Below are 21,268 nucleotides of genomic sequence, written 5' to 3' on the forward strand. Positions count from 1 at the left end.
GCAGACCCAACCTATGAGCCAGGTTCTCGCCCTACGAACAGGCATAACCTGGGTTCAGGGTGCAGGCCAAGGGCCCTGGGAGGAGACGCCAGGAGGAGCCAGCAGCCCTTTCCCTCGGGGGTTCTGTGCCCTGTGGGCACGCTGCCTGTCATTCCACTTCTACTCCAGAGACTAAGAAATCTAGTCTCCAGATGTCAGGAGGGAGCAGGGGCCACAGGGGTCCCCTGGGACCATAAGCTCATGGGAGCAGGAAAAAGCCTGGCCGACCCGAGGTTCCGTCCACAGGCGCCAGGCAGGCTGGTTCGCCATGGGCCCCAGGCCTGACCTCACTGGCACCCCAAGCATCAGACACAAAGCCATCCCGCATATGCCATCAAGAAAACCAGCAGCCCGGGCACCGCCAGGCGACCTGCCCGACTTCACAAAGCCCATCACCAGGCTTTGAAATCCATAAACCAGGAGCTGCACTCTGTCATAAAGGAGTTTGCAGTGCAAACAGTTCTTCTTGTGTTCAGAGCCACCAACTCCATGACCCGCACAGGACGCTGATCAGGCTAGAGTCAACCCCACCTGCAGTCGTACAACATGGGAGTGCGTTAGGAGCACGGCCCCTTCACAGACAGCCCTGCCCCAGCCCGCCTGGGACAGCAGGCCAGCGCCCTGCAGAGTCCCTCTGGGTTGGCGGAAGTCCCCTTCCCAGTCACCTGGGTCGATCCGCATCAGGCAATTGCCACATCCACCTTGCTACTTACAGGAATTCCAACCCGACTCTGAGTTACACATGGACCCACAGATCTTTCCCAGTAAAGAGGCAAATATTAGCTCACAAGAAAAGCTCTGTCTCTGCACTCAGTGTCTTTGAAGGCCACTGGCATCCTTTGCACCTCACCCGGAAATCAGCTCTCACACTCGTGCTTTAAGAGAGCTCCGCTTCTTAAAGCTCTCCAGGAACCAGCTCTGCCTGCTCCCCTCTGCTCCGCCCACTCAGTCAACCGGAGGCCTTGACACAGTTTGTCCTCTGTCTGCCTGGGAGCTGGGCCCAGCACCAAAAAGCTGCTCTCTGTCCTACCCCTGAGTCAGGAGAAGGGACCAGGAACTGGTCACCCCAGGGCAGGAGCAACCCAGGCACGGTCGGGAAACGCAGAGACAGATCCCACTTGTGACGAGCAGGGGAAGACACGTCCCCGGAGTCTCCTCCAGCTCTGCCAATCATCTCCCCTAGCCACACGTCAGCGTCCACCCGGCACTGCGGAACGCAGCCTCACCTGGAGGTGGGGTCATTGCAGACATAGCCAGTGAAGGCAAGGAGGTCATATGGAGGAAGGAGGAGCCTCGTCCAGTAGCACTGCGTCCTTGTGCAGAGGACAGGGACACCAAGGCACACCCCCAGAGGCGTCTTGTGTGAAGATGGCCTGAGACCAAGTGTGACACAGGAGCCAGGAACGCCGCAGCCCGGGCGGGGCGGTGGGCGGCAGGCCGGGAGCCCAGGGGGAGCCCAGCCCTGCCTCACCGGGGCTCTGGACTCCCAGGCTCCGGGACTGCTAGAGAACGCAGCGTCCTCAGTTGTGGCTTTGCCCAGCTGCCCCTGGACTCTGCATGCCCAGCACCTGTGACCTTTCAAGGACAGGAGTCCAGCTGGTGGAGCGGAGCTGCCCTGCGCTTCTCGCCGATGGGTGGGCTGTCCTGGAAGGCCAGACGGCGCTGCGTGAAGACAGCTGCGTCCCTCCTGCGGCACAGCGAGCCGTGGTGCGCTGGAGAGGCCCCAGCGTGGCATTTATCAGCCTCTTCCAGCCCCGGGCCTCCAGGTTCCTCTTTCAAGTTTACGGAAGCAAAGCTCATCAGTTTGTGAAAGCCATTGCTCAGCAAGCGGCGGCCTGCGGGGGACGCCGCCCTGTGCCCAGCCTCCGTGCCGCACTCACGTGCCCCCTACGTGGGGGCCAAGGCCGCCGTCTGTCACACGGCTGCACCAAGCCCCGCGGGACAGTCTCCCCAGCCCTTCCTAGGCCTCCAGGGGCAGCAGGGGCAGACTGAACCAGAGCGCCTCGCCCCGAGGAGGGTTCTGGCCCATGTGGAGAGGGCTGTGTCCACCCTCTAGAGACCAGGGGCGCTCAGAGCCCTCCCCAGGGCCTGCCTTCACCTGCCCAGTCAGAGGGAAGGTTCCGGGGCTCAGGACTCGCGAATTTTCTCTTAGTTTACCAATTATTCCATTACGCAGAACTTCAGGAGAAGGCAGACCCCTGCCGCCCAATAGGGGCAGCTTCCCAGGCGAGCTGCAGTGCCCCTCAGCCGCGGCCTCACCCTGGGCCCTGGCACCAGGCCCCCTCCACGGCAGCTCCAGCCCCGGGAGACCAGCAAGAGAACACAGCCCACACCCCAGGGCTCCTGAGCGTTGGAGCTGGGAATGTACTGGAACGCGGGCAAGTGGGCGCCCGGGCGAGGCCTGGGCTTCCATAGGAGGGCTGAGGCCCTCGTGCAGGCCACTGCGTCCCATCATGACCCCGTCATCCACACACACACACTCGCACCCAGGTCCAGAGGAACCGAGGGTCCGACCCACGGGGTGAACCCAGGCCCTCCGTGGCATTCCGTGTCATTAAGACCGCCGTGCGCACAGCACCCGCGTCAGGGCCTCGTGTGAGCAGCAGAACACGCTGGGGAACGGCCTTCCTTAAAGCCCGCCCGGGACTCCTGCGCTGCTGAAGACGGCAGGGGACCAGAGGGTCACTCCTGCTGAGGCAGCTAAAACAGGCACACGCACACAACGGCGGTTTCCAGGCACTGGACACGGGACCGGAGGAGAGGGTTAACAGGCCTGCAGCGGTGCAGGGTGAACCCCGGTGACCAGGAGGCCCAGAAGGCACAGCAGGGGGCCAGGGCCTGCCGGGGTCCTCCAGGCTTCAGCGAGTCACTGCACCGGGAAGCAGCCAGCAGAGAATCAGGTGTGGACGGGGAGACTCCAGCAGCAGCCTGCAAACTGAAGCCAGCAGCCAACTGAAGCGGGTGGGTTTGCACAGGGCTGCAGGTTCTGCCTGACAAGGATCGCCGGTCACGGCCACCCCCATGCCCACGGCAGAAGGAGCCTCCCAGTGCTCTTTCCTGACTTTAAGAAGAAACGCCTCACGGAACACTGGAAATGGAGGTGGACTTTCCCAGCCCACAAGGAGCACCTAGGAAGAGCACATGGCCGGCCTCGCTGGCCAGAGAAGAGGCCACTTCCGCTCGGAGGAGCAGAGGCAGGGACACCACTGTCAGCACCGTGTGCAGACCAGGGAAGGGGCGGCCGGGCCTCGAGGGGGAGCCCAGGCGAGACTGCCTGCGAGCTGGGCAAACGTAAGACATCGGTCCATCAGGCCCAAACGGAAACCAACACACTCACAACATGGAAAGGTGGACGTTCAGCACGATCCTCCACACGTGCCAGGGGCACACCGAGTCCCTGAGGGGCTTTCAGACTCGGAGACTGCCAGGCATTCCCTGGGCACAGATGGAAAGCTGGCCTTCACACTGGGCCCGTCCTGGTCAGCACTCAGCAGCCTGTGCAGAAAACGGTCAGCTGATCCCAGACACTTGTGGAGACCCGGGTTGGGGACAGCCAGTCGGGAGGCAGCGTGCTGGAGGAGCACACCCCCAATGGAACAGCTGCTGCCGGGCTCCCCCCCGGACTGTGCGGCGCTGACTGCCAGGGAGACAAGAATGTGTGCAGGACGGCGTCCGCAGGAAGACCACACCTCCACGGTCAGCCAAGGGCCGGCGAGGGTGCAGGGCAAGTCCCCAGAAAGAACAGGCTCCACAGACTGTGCAGAGGCAGCACACTTCCTGAGCACACGCGTGTGGACAGGCGGCTTGAGCTACACCTCAACACCGCTTGTTCAAACGGTGGCAGTGCCCGTCGCCGCTGTTCACGTGGGTCACCGGAGGGGAGAAAGGAGCACCAACTCTAAGTGGGTCCCGCGCCTAGGTGTCAGCGTCCCAAAGAAAGCCACATGGCTGTGGTTAGGCGAAGTCGACACCATGAGCAGAACCCATTAACAAAAACACTGCAAGTTGTATTTAAAAATTAAGAATTCTGCTGGAAGAAAACCTGGGGCGAGGCTTTAAGACCCAAGAGTTCCAGAAGAAGACTCCAGGAAGCAAGAGCAAAAACCAACAGATCGGAGCATCGATAACTCTACACATCGAAGGGAAGGACCAAGGGGGAGAGCCCTGCCAGCCATTCTTCCGACAGAGGGTTGATAGCAGAACAGACAAACGCAAAGCTAACGCCAGAGAAAAACAACCAGCCAGCCACTGGGCAAATGAAATGAGGGACACCTCTCAAAAGACCGGCAAGTGGCCATAAGTGCATGCAAAGATTTCCACGTCATCCACCTTCAGATAAACCGAGGCGCGGGATAGCCAGGTCAAATGGTGGGTCCACTCCAGGTTTTCTGAGGCATCTCCACACTGTTCTCCAGAGTGGCTGCACCAATCTGCAGTCTCACCAGCAGGGTGTGAGTGTGCCTTTTCCCCACATCCTCACCAACACTTATTGTTGCTCATATTCTTGATAATTGCCATTCTGACTCGAGTGAGATGAAATTTTAGAGAACTTTTGATTTGCATTTTGCTAATTGCAAGAAACGATGAGCATTTTTTCATGTTTGTTGATCAGTTAGTTGTATTTCTTCTTCTGTGAAGTGTCTGCTCAGTTCCTTAGCTATAGTGGCTCTCTTTCTAGTTGCGTGAGGAGCCTCCATTCTGGTTTGGGCAAGATTGTAAAGAGGGCAGTGGGGATGGGAAGGATTAAGGAATGAGACAGACATTATTACCCTATATACATGTATGAAGAATTTTTTAAAATATTTATTACTGTCAAAAAAAAGATAATGAAAAAATTTTAATACTACATATTACTTTACTAAGATTACTCTGAAACATCCACATTTTTCCTGTTCAAAAATGAAATTGATATGTACTTACTAAGAATAAAATAAATAAATAAATAACTATTTTAAAAGAAAGTGAGCCACCATAAACCCCACTACACCACCCAAAGGAATGAACACCACTGTACTGCACAGACTCCAGCATGCCCAAGTTTATCATGGCACAACTCACATTAACCAAGTCGTGGGATCAGCCCAGGTGATGCAAGGATAAAGAAAATGTGGCACGCATACAAAATGGAGTATTATGCAGCCAGAAATAATGAAATTGTGTCGTTTGCAGGGAAACAGCTGGAGTCAGAGATCATGGGGTGATGCAGAATGAGCCAGACGCACAAGGACAGCTGTCACATGTTTTCCTTCCATTGGGATCTGGGGGACAACAAGGCAGCAGCAGGGAGACTATCCGAGGAGAGGAAGGGAACCAGGGGTAGGGGTGGCCAGGGCCACAGTAAGTCATTTGCATGTGCGCACATGCCACAGTGAAGCCCATTATTTCATATCATTAAAATGCACTCGTTTTTTAAAATTCCATTTTTTGAAAGATAATTTTGATAAAATGAAGACACCAGCCACAGACTTGGAATATTTGCAAACCACACAACTGATAAGGGACTTTTATCCAAAATATGTAAAGAATTATTGAAATTCAACAAAAAGCAATCTGAAAAGCAAGCATCCCAAGCTAAAAGAAAGAAAAACACGTCTTAAGCAGACACTTCCCCAGAAAAGGTATTTGAATAGTGGCAGCTCATGGAAATCTGCTCTGATTCCTAAGTTACTAGGGAAGTGCGTGTTTAAAGGAGGAACGACCCCCCATCCCCCCACAGACCTGGAGGGCCATGGTGAGCGTTGGTGCTGACGCGCAGCAGGCACAGCTCGCATGTGCTGCAGTGGTGAGCCCTCGGAAGGGGTTGGGATTTCCCTAAAGACGCAATGACTGCCTCAACGCCACTCCTAGGTGTTTCAGGAGGAGGAAGCATATTTGCATGGATGACTTGTACACAATTGTTCGTAGCGGATTCATAATGATGAAAACTCCAGAAACAAGCCAAATGTCTGTCAAGAGGTGAGCGATAAACAGTGTCAGACGCTAGCAGTTGAGCATCACTATCAACACACGCACCACGTGGACACTCTGAAGTCACAGATGCAGACGAAAGTGTCAAAGTGTGCACACGCCGTGTGCTTCCACACATGGAATGTTCTAAGAACCGCAGAACAACCTGTGGTGACCGAAAGCTGGCCTGGCTTTAAGGTAAGACAGCAAGTTCTCTACCTGTGGGTGCCGAATGCATGAAGGGTCTATCACCACAGAACCACCACAACGAGAAGGTGATGGTAGCAGGGGCCTCCAGACCCAGACACCCCACTTCCATCCCACCCTACCCCTGCTTTCTGGGCAGGAAAGAGGAGATGTCATGTGGGTTGCCTGCCACCTGGTCTGAACTCCTGACCCTAGTAGAGCTGAACTGTCCACTTCGTTGCTGTCTCTGGGCACAAGGTAGTGCTGACGACTGTTTCCACTTTTGAAACACATTATCCAGACTGTTTCTTACCCATTTTCCATTTCTGCCTAACAGTACATTTTTTGCACTGGTAACTAGGCTGAAATTTGAAGTTCTCTTGGGTCGGAAATCCTCTTCTGCTCTCCATATCTGTTTCCTGCAATGTTCAGTGATCTGAATCAAAATGAGCAAGTGGATGCATTTGATTAAAACAAGCATCTACACCATGGGAGGCACTGCTATTGGGAGATAACTGGGTAGAGAGGATGCTTGAGAATATGGGGACGGGGAGTGAGGACCAGGCTAAACTCGGGCAGCAGACCTGGAAGACTGCATCCTGCTGAGGCCATGCTGACACGGGATCACTTGAAGCAGGGGCCACACCTGGTGCAGACTGCCCAGAGAAGCTGTCTGCCCTTATGTGCCAGGGAGAGCAGAGCACTGCAGGAGCACAGACTCTTCTTCAACCTACGCCCTTCTTGAAGTCTACCATGTCCCCTGGTTTAGGGTCCAGAACGTGACACGTGCCTGGCTCACTGCTGTGCTCTATGGTCATTCATTGACACCACCCATATTTTGGAAACCAGTGCCTCTCCTTAGGGAGGGCAGGACAGTTAACATGACACTGTCCAAGCTCAGTGGTGTTTGCAGGGCTGAGGCAGCCTTGGGGACCTGGGTGCTTGCATCACCGGGAGCCTTTCTGGGAGTGCCCTGGCACTCAAACACCGACATGCATGACTTAACCAAGTTTCAGTTCTCCTTGAAGATCATTCCCATGGACATTCATCATTTCTTTGGAACTCACATGTTCCATGATCATTAACCCCACTTTAAAATCAAGGACCTGGTCAAAAAATTTCCCAGCAACAACATTCCATTCTCCCAAGAATCAGGGCGCTCAGCTTAGAAGGCAAAGTGGCCAGCTGTTGGGAGTGGGATGACTCACTGTCCCTTTCCATCACCATTTTGGGTGTGGGGATTTAGAAGCAGGATTCTCCAGTCTGGTTTCCAGGTCCCTCCTCCTGGAAGGAGGCCAGGCTCACCGCCTGCCGCAGGACTCCCCTGAGTGGTCCGCCAGGGTTGGGCTTTGTTTGTGTGTTGCCTGTGACTTTGCAAAATATTCAGAGACAAGAGAGAAAGTCTTAGGACAGCGCAGTGTGCTTTAGGCTGGGAAACCTCGGGTTCTGCATCCCATCATTATGGAAAACAGACCATAAAAGAAATAACCTCACTCCCCGGGCCCCAGTCTTGAGGAGATATGCCCAAGAACGAAGAAACCAAAAAGGATGCTTTGCCGAGCGGAGGGGGCCGGGTGGCGGAGAGAGGTTTAAGAGGCGTTCTGACTGGGAGGCGATGGGCTCCGTGGTCCGGCCCAGCCGGACCTGCTTCCTCCTCCTTCCTTTGGACGCCGCCCGGTGAAGAAGCGCACTCCTGATTGCACCGAGCCTCGGAGCCTCCTTTCCCAGGACGTGCGCGCCGAGTCGGTCGCTGCAGGGAACCGCCCGCGGCGGGTGACCTGCTTTCCCCTGCGTCCGCGGACGCAGCCCGAGCGCGGCCCCGCGGCCCGCGTCGTTGCTGGGCCGCCCCGCCCCGGCCGCCGCCCCCGCCCACTCGCCCCGCGCCGGTGCTGCCGCCGGGATGTGACCTTCAGTGTCGCCGGGACGGGATGACCGGAGCCACTGCCCCGCGGCGCCCGCGGCTCGCCACGGCCTCCCGGGCGCTCTGACCGCGCGCGCTCCCGGCCGCCCGCCGGCCCGGCCCCGCCATGCCGCCGCCGCTCGGGCCCGCCGCCGCCCTGGGCACCGCGCTGCTGCTGCTCCTGCTGGCCTCCGAGCCGGCGCACGGTGAGTCCGGCGCAGGCCCGGGGCCCCACCTCCGGGAGGGCGCCTGGGCACCGCAGCCCCCGCGGCGGCTCGGCCCTCCGCGGCACGGCCCGGGGCCACCCCTGCGGCATCCCGGGGCCCCGCCGCGGTCCTCGGGCCGGCGGCCCTGCAGCCCCCGCGCATCCCCGCCCCCGACCTGGCCGCCGGGACAGCGCGCCCCCTGCGGCACCTCTGCCCCCCGGGGCCTCCCTGCCCGCCGCAGACCCCGTCTCCCTGGCGCATCCCCGCATCCCGGCCCTCGCGACCCCGGCCCCGCCGCAGCCCCACGCGGCATCCCGACCCCGCGGTCCCCAGCCCGGGGCGCAGGTTGACGTGCACCCTCTCTCGCCAGCGGTGCTGCTGCGGGCGCGTGAGGCCGCGCAGTTCCTGCGGCCCAGGCAGCGCCGCGCCTACCAGGTCTTCGAGGAGGCCAAGCAGGGCCACCTGGAGCGCGAGTGCGTCGAGGAGCTGTGCAACAAGGAGGAGGCCCGGGAGGTGTTCGAGAACGACCCCGAGACGGTGAGCCGCGAGGCCGGGGCGGGCCGGCGTCCGGAAGCCCCTGGCTCTCCCCACACTCTCCCCACTGCCTGGGGAGCCCTGGTGGAGGGGCATCGGGGCTCACCCCACAACTCAGACCCAGAAAGCTCCCCGTTGAAGGTCACAGGCGCAGGCCTGCCAGCGGCTTCTCGGCCCTCTTGAGCCTTTCCCTGGTGACCCCAGGCTGTTTCCTAGAGGGGCCAGGGGAGGCAGGTCCCAGAGTGGGATGTGGTTGGGGCTGTGCAGCAGCCCTGAGAGAAACACTTTAAAGGAATGTTCAAAATAAGATACTGCCCTCCCTCAGGATGAAGCAGGGAGTCTGTTTCAAAGTAGAGGAAACACAGAGGTTAAAGCCTAGGCCTTCCTTTGATGGCCCTCCCACCGGAGTGAGGTGAGGGCCACATTCGGTGCTCCTCGGAGAGCCTGAGGCTTTTCCTGAAAGAGGAATTGAAAGACCTCAAGGCTGGAATTGCTTGCAGCAGCAGGTCCAAAAATATGATTAAGGAATTGTGCAGAAAACAGACACAGGGCAGTGGGGAGGAGCAGGCAGGCCCAGGGCTGGCCTCGCAGGCTGTGGCCCGGGACATGCTTGTGTTAACAATGTCTTTGGGAACCCGGCAGACAGCAGCCCACGGGCAGACAGTAGTCTCTGCAGGAAGAGCGGAGGATACCTAGGAACAGGCGCTGGGCAGGACCTGCGGGACTCTAGTGCAGTGCTTTGGAGTGGTGTGGCACAACCTGTGTCAGGTGCCACCAGATCAGCGATTTGACAGCTAAGTGTTCGGCTCTGCTGGAATTTTTATTTTAAAAAATTCTGGGATAAAATACCACAGTTGATTAAAGGAAGGGTCCCTGTGGCCCATGTGGCCTTTATTTTGACTTGCGTTTCTAATGGTTGACTGGTCCGCCCCTTTCAGACCTGAGTCTGCAGCAGGGTGACACTGCTCATGCCAGTGGCCAGGGCTGCCGCGGGCTGGAGAAGCCTGCGGCCTTCCGTGAGCCCGCCTGCGGTCCTCACGCGCCTCCTAGCCTGGCTCTTTTACCGTGCCTTTGGTGGTGACCCCGTAGAAGGCCCTGGGCTGAGGCAGGACGCCCGTGCCCTCCTCACCGGACTGTGGGAGTGCTGGCTGGGGTAGTGCCCTCCCGCCCCACCCTCACCTGGGACGGGGCCTGTGGAGGCAAGAGCTGAGCACAGCCAGGCTCCCGCCCAGCCCGAGGAGCCCGGCCCTCTGCTTCCCAGGACCGACAGGCCCGAGCTGGCTGCTCCTGGCTGCCCAGACAGACAGGCTGCTTTTCCAGAGTCAGGCCCCTCTGGTTTTGCTTGCTTTTATATTTTAATTATAACTCTGTTTACAAGGATGTGAATCGAAGACAAGACAAAGAAATAAGTACTCAGAGCCCCATGGCCTCAACACAGACCCTGGGCCTTGGATGGGGGCTGCACTCCTGTCCGGGTTTATGGGCAGCTGAGCTGTGACTTCCTCTCCTATCCTGACAGTCGGGTCCCTCAGGAGTCCTTCCCAGCTCCAGGACCAGCTAACACCTCCATTGTCCCCGTGTCTGTCAGCTTCCTGGTCAGACCACCTGGGACTGCCAGAGCTCCTGGTGTGCTTCCTGCTCTTTTCTCAGGCGGGATGGCATGCAGGGCAGTCTGGGTCTGGTCAGAGCTGGGCTCTGCAGACCAGGTGTCCACCTCCCAGCTGCACCCCATGCTGATGCGTAGCCATGCAGAGACCTGGGGCCAGGGGACAGGAGAGCTCCAGGGGCCATGACGCTCATGCCCTGAGGAGGGAGGACCTGGAGGCAGGGCTGTGGGCAGCAGAGAGCCTGGGCTCTCCCTGAGAAACAGGCACTCAGCTTTTCTTGGCTGGACACACAACTCTTCAGCACGTTTTCAGTGGGTCTCCTGGGATGTCCAGATAAGGCGCATGGCCTGGGTTCCAGTTGCCAGGACCTGGGTCCTGGTGTGCAGGAATGAGAGGGCTGTGGCCAGACCAGACATGGACCAGTGGCTGTGCCAGGCCAGGACCTCCCATTGGGACAAGCCCACCGCCCCCGCCTGGTGCTGGCCACCTAGGGATTTAGGGAGCTGGGAGCTGGTACTTTGTCCTGGCCCCTGTGAGAGGCCTTGCACAGCACGCCTGCCCACATCCAGCCCTCTCCTGGGCAGAGAAGGCCAGCCGCTCCCTCCTCGGGAGGGGGAGAGTGGAAGCTTTGCTCTGCTCCCCGCTGTGTGGGCCTGGGCAGCTGGAGCCAGGGCTCAGTCTCCAGGGCCCTAACTGGGTTCTCTCCCCTGTCAGGGATGGCGCTAGGCCTTCAGGGTTCTCCCCACAGCTAGGCGTGGAGTACAGCGGCCTCCCGGCCCTGCGGGCTTTCCCACACCTTCTGCCGAGGCGGAGGCCCTCCCTGCTCTTCCTGCAGCACCTCCCTGCGGCTGCACTCCTCCCTCGCCCGGCTGTGCCCCTGCGGTGACAAGCCCGGCCCCTCCTGACCGCTTTTCCCCTCCCGCGCTCCTCTTATCTGGCTTCCCTTTCACGGTGCTGCCCTCCCTTCCTGCACGGTGCCTCCCCCAGTCGGTCCAGCCCCAGGCGGTTCTGCTGGGGCTGCCTCGGCCGCGCTGCGTGGCGCAGGGTCCTCTTTCCAAAGCCCTAGCGCCGGATAGGATCTCTTTGCTTCCGGAGGACCTGGTCAAGAGGCCGATGTCAGCCATCGCCGCCCAGGCACTGGCATTCCCGCCTGGAGGCGGAAACCCGGCGTTCCTGATTAGCGCTTGTTTTATTTGAGATACAAAGTGCAATGTTTACAGCGGGGTGTGAGGGTGGCTGCCGCGGGCTCCAGCTCCGCCCCTCATCCCTGCTCCCTCCCCACCCCCTCCCGCCTCTGCAGCTGGTGGTGAGCTCTGGTAGGATTGGGGTGCGGTCAGTTTTAAAAGTGAAAGCCCCACTGGCCTTGTGTGAGGTGCGTCTACCTTCCAAAAACTTCTTCCTGCACTTGTGGATTCTTCAAGATCAGTCGAGGGATGGTCACCTTCCCACAAACGAAGCATGCGGTTCTCCATGGACAGCCCTGGGACAGCCTGGGGGCAGGGCCCAGTTCTTGGCCTGGCCTGGGGAGTTCCCAGGAGGAGAGAGGGAGCCTCGAAGACTTGGAAGCAGGCACCTCTTGGGAAGGGACATCCACTGACACACACCCCACCACACCCTGCTTGACAGCTGCCCCAACATACCCCCACACACAGATGCACACACACTGACACGCAGAACACGTGATCAGGATGTGCGTGTGTACTCAGACACAGACGCACACAGAACACATGGTCAGGATGTGCACGCGTCCTCAGACATGCACTGACCCACAGAACATGCACGCACAGATACGCAGAACACATGGTCAGGATGTGCACGTGTCCTCAGACATGCACTGACCCACAGAACATGCACACACAGATACGCAGAACACATGGTCAGGATGTGCACGTGTCCTCAGACATGCACTGACCCACAGAACATGCACGCACAGATACGCAGAACACATGGTCAGGATGTGCACGTGTCCTCAGACATGCACTGACCCACAGAACATGCACGCACAGATATGCAGAACACATGGTCAGGATGTGCACGTGTCCTCAGACATGCACTGACCCACAGAACATGCACGCACAGATACGCAGAACACATGGTCAGGATGTGCACGCGTCCTCAGACATGCACTGACCCACAGAACATGCACGCACAGATATGCAGAACACATGGTCAGGATGTGCACGTGTCCTCAGACATGCACTGACCCACAGAACATGCACGCACAGATACGCAGAACACATGGTCAGGATGTGCACGCGTCCTCAGACATGCACTGACCCACAGAACATGCACGCACAGATACGCAGAACACATGGTCAGGATGTGCACGTGTCCTCAGACACACACAGACACACACAGAACACATGGTCAGGATGTGCATGCATCCTCAGACACGCACTGACCCACAGAACATGCACGCACAGATATGCAGAACACATGGTCAGGATGTGCACGTGTCCTCAGACACGCACTGACCCACAGAACATGCATGCACAGATATGCAGAACACATGGTCAGGATGTGTGCGTGTCCTCAGACACACACAGACACACACAGAACACATGGTCAGGATGTGTGCGTGTACTCAGACACACACAGGCACACACAGAACACATGGTCAGGATGTGTGCATGTACTCAGACACACACAGGCACACACAGAACACATGGTCAGGATGTGTGCGTGTACTCAGACACACACAGGCACACACAGAACACATGGTCAGGATGTGTGCGTGTACTCAGACACACACAGGCACACACAGAACACATGGTCAGGATGTGTGTGTGTACTCAGACACACACAGACACACACAGAACACATAGTCAGGATGTGCATGCATCCTCAGACACGCACTGACCCACAGAACATGCACGCACAGATACGCAGAACACATGGTCAGGATGTGCACGTGTACTCAGACCCACACTGACACACAGACACATGAACACACTGACACAGACACACGCAGATGCACACACACTGAAATGCAGAACATATGGTCAGGATGCACATGTGTACTCAGACACACACTGATACACAGACATATGCACACACACACAGACACACATGGTCAGGAAGGTGCACATGCCCTAAGACATGCACTGACACACAAACACATGCACACACACTGAAACGCAGAACACATAATCAGGATGTACATGTGTACTCAGACATGCACTGACATACAGATGCATGCAAACACTGACACAGACACATACAGGACACATGGTCAGGATGTGCACGTCATGAGATACACACTGACACACAGACACATACTGACACATGGACACATACATTGACACACACAGGATGTGCACGTGTCCTCAGACACACACGCTGACACACAGACACACATACTGACACACACAGGATGTGCACGTGTCCTCAGACACACGCTGACACACACAGGATGTGCACGTGTCCTCAGACACACGCTGACACACATACACACATACTGACACACACAGGATGTGCACGTGTCCTCAGACACACACGCTGACACACAGACACACACACTGATACACACAGGATGTGCACGTGTCCTCAGACACACACGCTGACACACAGACACACACACTGATACACACAGGATGTGCACGTGTCCTCAGACACACACGCTGACACACAGACACACATACTGACACACACAGGATGTGCACGTGTCCTCAGACACACGCTGACACACAGACACACATACTGACACACACAGGATGTGCACGTGTCCTCAGACACACGCTGACACACAGACACACATACTGACACACACAGGATGTGCACATGTCCTCAGACACACGCTGACACACATACACACATACTGACACACACAGGATGTGCACGTGTCCTCAGACACACGCTGACACACAGACACACATACTGACACACACAGGATGTGCACGTGTCCTCAGACACACGCTGACACACATACACACATACTGACACACACAGGATGTGCACGTGTCCTCAGACACACACGCTGACACACAGACACACACACTGATACACACAGGATGTGCACGTGTCCTCGGACACACATGCTGACACACAGACACACACACTGACACACACAGGATGTGCATGTGTCCTGAGACACATAGACACACACACTGACATACACACTGACACACACAGGATGTGCACATGTGCTCAGACACACACACTGACACACAGACACACACACTGACACACACAGGATATGCACACATCCTCAGACACACACTGACACACAGACACACTCTGACATGCAGACACACTCTGACATGCAGACACACACACTGACACACAGACACACACACTGACACACAGACACACACACACTGACACACGCAGTCCCTGCACCTGCACGTGTCCTCAGACTGACACACAGACACACACTGACACACAGACACACACACTGACACGCAGACACACACACTGACACACGCAGCCCCTGCACCTGCACGTGTCCTCAGACACACACTGACACACGGACACACACGCTGGGGGAGCCCTGGGTTCTGCTGGCATCCTCGGTGGCTGCCCGCTGCAGCCGAGTGGAGTCGCAGGGGTGTGACGGTGCCCGTGGCCCCGGGTGAGTCCCCTTCCACCCAGAGTCAGGTTACCCCAGTGGCGACCATGCTTCCAGTTCTGTCCTGAAAAGCGACTCTGATCCCACATGACTGCCGCTGTCCGTGTTCCTGCTGGCTCAGGCCCGTCACGGTCAGCAGGTTCCTGTGAGTGCAGGGACATGGGCGGCAGCTGCAGACGGCACCCAGTCGCCTGTGACCTGGTTGGGCCCAGGGTCTGTCCAGAGGAGCGTGCTCTGGAGTGACCCTGAGGGAGGAAGAGGGCAGGCGTGCTGTCCGCGGGCCCCGCAGCCTTGCAGGGTGGACCGACTGTGCCCTCCTGGGCCTGCCTCCCTCACGGTGGCCCAGGTGTCCTCCCATGGGGCAGTCCTGGGAGTGCCTGTGTGGGCAGTGCAGCATCTGTCCTGTGGCCTCTGAAGCAGGTAGCAGGGTGAGTCTGAGAAGTGAGTTTGGAGGAGGAGAGGACGAGGACTTGGCAGGACCCATGCTGGAGGACCTGAGTGCCACAAGCTCTGTGCCAGGGTGGTGCCCAGGGGCCAGTGCCCTCCTGCCAGCCCAGGGTCTGCAGAGGCTCTTGACAGCGGTGACCACCTTGCTCGGCTCTGGCGCTCCTGCCCACAGGGTCCGCTTGCCCCCAACGCCCTTCCTGGGAAGCCTGCTTGCTGGCAAGACAGCGTGGTGGGAGGCGTGGGGGTTCTTCTGGCTGTTTCCCACAGGACGCAGCTTGCATGGCTGCTGTAGTGAGCAGAGTCGGCGCACCCCCCGCAGGCTCAGCTTGCAGCGTCAGGAGTGGTGAGTGAAAGTAAAAATACGGACCGTTAGTTACTACAGCAAGCAACTTAGCAAAGGGAGCTCTTGGCACACAGCGAGCATCCGAGACTGGCTGCGACTGACCACGCCGCAGCCCAGGCCTGCTCTTGCATGAGGATCCGGAACTTCCCCACCCAAAAGTTGTGTGCAGAGTCCCCCTGGAAGGGCTTGGTCACTTTCTGCATCAGCTCCCAGCTCTCAGAGTGGTGCTGGTGAGCCTTCTGCGAGGCCCATCCGGGGTGAGAGGCAGGGCTGGAGGCAGCTGGCTCCACACCAAGGGTTGGGACTAGAAGTCCTGGTGGGTAGGGGCCTTGCTGGGCCCCAGCCACATGAGAGTGGCCGTCAGCTCAGCAATTGTGGTCTGACAGTGTCTGTCTTGTGTGTGTTGGATGGGTCTCTTATGGGTTTTGACCATTTTTGGAAAATGAATCTGCCCTCAGGCCTGGTTTGATCAGGAGGCCACAGGAAACCATCCTCCCCTTCTGGCAGGAAAGGGCCCAGAAGCGATCAGGATGACGACCTGGAACCCAGATCCTTGGATCCGAGGTGGAGCTGGGGAGGCCAGCCACCTGCTCTGATCAGAGCAAGTTTGCCAAGGTTGCTGGGTCATTTTGGAACTGGATTTCAGAGCCTGTCCCAGGGCAGAGCACGGGCAGTTCCCTGTTACTCCTGATTTTTGCCACAAGGGTGGCCACTGGGGCACAAAGGTCCCTCCAGGCTGACCAGGGCCTTGGTGTTGGCAAAGGCAGGCCAACTCAGGGTTTCTGGAGTCTCGGGGGCTTCACCACCATCTGTCCATCTTCCTTGCCTGCTTTCGAGGGACCCATGTGGATGACAGAGCAATAGGAGCAGAGATGGAGGAGGTGGTAATGAGGGTCTGTGGCAAGGGGCTCAGCTCATCAGGATGCTTTTCTGTAGCTTTACAAGAGGTTTCAAGACCTCACATCAGACCCAACTGGACCAAACCCCTGTCCGGTGAGGATCCCTGAAGGCACGTACTCACGGCTTTGTGCTGCACACCGAGAGCACAGGAGTGCAGCCAGGGTCAGCCATGGGAGGAGTTGGTTGGGTGCTCATACCAGGACCTTCCCCAGCAGGCAGCACCCTGAGCCTGAGGAACCCTCTGAGTGCACATCTCTGGGCACAGGACTCCTGTCTGGCCAGGAGACTGCTGCATGCTATGCAGACCCTGCTGGTTGTGCCCACAAGGAGGCAAGTTTTCCAGGAGACATAGTTTTTGCATCTTACATGCAGTGAATGGCAGAAGGAGGTCAGGTAACATGAGAATTCAGGTATCAAAACTGCACTGAAGGTTGGTGAACCTGAGGAACCTGACATTAATACGTCCATGTTATTGCAAGGGACAAGTTGAGGCACTGATTTCTATTTTTCTTCACGATGCTTGTCTATGATATAAATAAAATGGAGAATCTGGTGCTTTGTCTACTTGAGTGAAAACTGTATGCCCTTGTACTTGTCTCTTCATTTGGTCACTCATTCATTCACTCATCCATTCAAGTCACCATCCATCCATATCCATCCTCCATCCATCCATATCCATCCACCATCCATGAGTCATCCATCCATCCACCATCCATCCATCCACTATCCATGAGTCATCCATCCATGCATTCACCATCCATCTGTATCATCCATCCATGAGTCATCTATCCATCTATCCATCCATCATCCATCATCCATTCGTCCACCATCCATCCATTCATTCACCATCCATCTGTATCATCCGTCCATCCATGAGTCATCCATCATCCATCCAACCACCATCCATCCACTATCCATCCAGCCATGAATTCACCATCCATCTGTATCCATCCATCCATCATCCATGAGTCATCCATCATCCATCCATTCATCTGCCATTCATCGGTCGTTCACCCATGTTTTCAGCAATGATCCCTGGGGCCTCTTGGAAATGGCCAGCCCTGGGTGGGTACATGCAGATAGCTGTGATCCTTTGCCTCTCACAGCTTCAGCTCATAGTGCAGTGGCCTCTGACTTTGCTCACGTCTCTATCTTAAATGGTTTGATCAAAGTGTATGTAAATCACCATGGAAGAATATTTCCAGGTGACAAATGGTCCCCTCCCAACATTACCCACACCCACCCCATTCCCACAGGCCTTGTTCCTCCCTGGTCCAGCAGAAAGAGGGTGAGTGTGCATGTGAGATAGTCCCTGGTTCCAATATCAGCCTCCTCTTGGGGACCATGAGGGAGAGCAGACTCCTTGGGGGTCTCAGATGATGTTTGTGTACCTAGGTGACTTACATAATGGGTGGGGATGGGTGGTGTGAAGTGCAGTGCTGTTTGGTTCTGTGACTTTAGGCCAAGTTTGTCTGGCACCCTTAGTCACATTCATTCCTAGAGGTCAGCACCTTCTCAGGACAAGAGTTTTTCTTTTGGTAGTGTGTGTATCTCTTTTAGGTGCATTTGCTTTAGCTTTGCTTATTCAGGATTTAGCTGTCTCTACCCTGGATTACCAGACACATTTGCACATGCTGCCTGCTCCCACCCCTTCCACATAACCAAGCACATGGATAGGTACGTGGTCTAGACATTTCAGAGCCTGCTTGTTCCCACAGGTATGGTTGTCACTGATGGGAGATTGGCCTGGCTAATCTATTAACAGCAACTTTTTGCAGCAACTGAGCTCATTAATAGAAGAGTTTACACATGTCATTGATCCATCATCTACCCATCCATTCACCCATCCATTTATCATTTGTCCTTATCCATCTACCTATCCATCATCCATCATCTATCCATCCATTTGTCCATCCATCCATCATCCATACATTTATTCATCCATCCATCCATCCATCATCCATTCATTTATTCATCCCTCCATCCATTCATCCCTCCATCATTCATCATCTATCCATCCATTCACCCATCCATCCATTATCCATCTATCCAACCAGCATCCATCCATCAGTCATTCATCCATCCATCCATTTGTCCATCCACTCTTCATCTATCCATCATCCATCCTTTTGTCCATGCATCCATCATCCATCAATACTAGTCACTTTTTAAAATAGAACTCACCTTGGGAAAGTGGTAATGCAGACACTTACATGTAATTAGGTGTTTACTCACAAGTTGCCTTTTGGTTTTGATTCTTTCTTAGTCTAATTCTTGGTTTCCTGAACCTGGGCAGGCACTTTCCACATCATCCTACATCCTTCACTTTAGAACACCAAGGCTTGCCCTTGATTAACCCTGACCACTGCCTGTGTGTCTTTGGGGAGAAGAATGAGACATCCACCCCAGCTCACAGAATTTACCAAGCTCATTGACCTTGCTGGTTTCTCTGTTCTTGGAGTTTGCCTCCCATGGCTAAAAGCAGAAAAGAGAGATAAAGGCAGGCATCTCCCAACCCTAGACCTCTCCCAGTGCCCCTGCTGACAGCCCTCAGAAATGCTAAGAGGAGTACGTGTCCAAATTCAGCTGTCTGGACAGACATCCAAGCCGGTCCCCACAGTCTGCAGCTGCTGAGCCCCCAAGGCGCCCCACCAGTCCCTCCAACAGAAGCAGGGGTGTGAGGCCAGCCTGAAGGCATCAGGGTGCTGTGCAGAGCCCACGCAGGGAAGCCTGAGCATGAGGGAGGGAGAGGGGACCTGGGGGCCACCAGCATCTGTCACTCTGCCCGTCACCAAGGGCCCGCAGGTGCTTGTGCATCCTCAGCCTCCCAGTCCTTCCTGCTTCCTGATCTGGGGCAGATTCCACAACCACCTGCCTCTGGGTCTTTCCATCGGGGTGGGTGTGCGGTTCAATGGAGCCTGGAAGAACAGAGCCCCCACCCCGTGTGTCATGGCTGCCATTCACACATCCCTCTGTGGTCACTCCAGTCGGGACGTGCAGCGCCAAACTGCCATTGTGACTAGCTGAACTGGGCACTGGGGCCTGTTTGAACCCTGGATGAACCTGACGAAGTCTCCAGTTGGCAATGGCCCCACAGTGCAGTAGCCCACTTGTACGCCGTGGGCCTTGCGAAGGTTGCCTTCAGGGTGAAAGGACCCATGAGTGCCTCCCTGACTCCTCCACAGAGCGGGCTCACAGATGCAGTGGATGCAAATCAGGCACAGGGCGTCCGGCTCGACTGGCCTTAGGAGAGGCCTAGAAGGCCCTTGTGGCCCTCAGTGTGTTGCCCTGAGACACTTCTGGTGGCACTTTCCAAGTAGCTGGGGTGACCCTGATTTGCTTGCACCTGGGAGTGACCAAACAGGTGTGCCGAGGCTCTGCAGCCATCCTGCAGGCCCTGGTCAGCAGACGCCCCCTCCTGCCCTCTCTCCTGGTGCCATCTTCCTTCCTGGCAGTGGCCTGGGAGGGGCCTGTGGTTCCGAGGGCTGGAGTTCCACCTCCCTCCACACCTGCCCACCAGTCTGTCTCCTGAGGTCTGCCTAGCCAGCCACGGTTTGTGCTGCCCGCAGCCTCACGCCTGCCTTCTCTTTCCGCAGGACTACTTCTACCCAAGATACCTCGGTAAGTCTGACCGCTACCCCCTAGCCATCGCAAGGGCGGGTTGGGAGGCTCTGCGCACACTGGAGGGACCCTGTCACCAAGCTCCTGCTGGAGGGAAGACTGAGTGGGGATCCAGAGCGAGCAGGCAGAAGCAGGAGTTTGCTGTGCCCTGACTTCCTGCCGACCCTCCTAGCAGACCCTCCCCTGCCGTCTGGAAATGTGATTGGTTTGGTGTCCTCGGACTTCCTGGTCTCAGGACTCTGATATCCCTGAGGACCCTGAAGAGCTGCGTTCATGTGGGCTGTGCTGACTGTGGTCACCACTCCGATGGTTAAAACAGAAACCTTGAGAAACGCTTGTGTTGAGTGTGCAGGGCAGGAACGCACAAGCAAACTCTACAGCCTTCAGAGCCTAGGTGGGCATGGGCAGGGCTCTGAGACCCACAGTGCCCGTGGCGAGAAAGAAAGAGTCGCCCTCCGGGGACGATGACCCTGACCCAGCACGCTCCCACGGGGGTCCTGGGTTGCCCCCTGCGGACTGACATGCTTTGATGCTTGTAGATGTGCTCTGGGTCTTTCTGACTCTAAAGTGCACTTGGGCAAATCTGTTGGCCTGTGTTGTCCACACCAGTGTCCTCAGCAGCAGTGGACAGCAGCAGTGACCTACTGGAGGACCAGGCCAAGTGGCTGAGCGCCACTCCCTGGACACACATGTTCAAAAGACAGGACCCCCGCCCTGGACTCCTTCCTGGAGTGCCCCTTGTCCAGCTGTGTCCAGCATGTGGGTGGCAGAAGGGAGCCCCCAGAGTAAGAACAGTGCCTTCTAACGGGGTCACCTTGCCACGGAAGTTCTGCTCTCTGACTGAGGTCTGGGGTCACCTGGACATCGATGTTCCTCTCTGATGGGGTCAGGAGGCTCCCTGGACGTTCCTCAGTATTCTGTGAGCCGGGAGGGTCGGCTGCCACGCTGGCTCGGGTGCAGGCTCTGCCACGG

At 56.9% G+C, this 21,268-nt stretch overlaps 1 protein-coding gene across 2 annotated transcripts in view; it reads left to right on the forward strand.

Annotated features, from left to right (window-relative positions):
- Window positions 1–7,552: 7,552 nt before the first annotated feature.
- The window catches only part of Gas6 (growth arrest specific 6), a 28,832-nt gene continuing 15,116 nt past the window's right edge, over window positions 7,553–21,268 (forward strand). The window contains exons 1-3 of one of the 2 annotated variants that reach the window (XM_047553079.1): window positions 7,553–8,277; window positions 8,648–8,814; window positions 20,272–20,296. In XM_047553079.1, the coding sequence (XP_047409035.1) occupies window positions 8,199–8,277; window positions 8,648–8,814; window positions 20,272–20,296 (271 nt within the window). In that variant the 5' untranslated portion in view covers window positions 7,553–8,198. The remainder of the gene's footprint in view (window positions 8,278–8,647; window positions 8,815–20,271; window positions 20,297–21,268) is intronic. The other variant, XM_047553078.1, reaches the window with a different exon arrangement.

The sequence above is a fragment of the Sciurus carolinensis genome, chromosome 5 (genome assembly GCF_902686445.1).
Source record: "Sciurus carolinensis chromosome 5, mSciCar1.2, whole genome shotgun sequence".
Classification (NCBI taxonomy): Eukaryota; Metazoa; Chordata; class Mammalia; order Rodentia; family Sciuridae; genus Sciurus; species Sciurus carolinensis.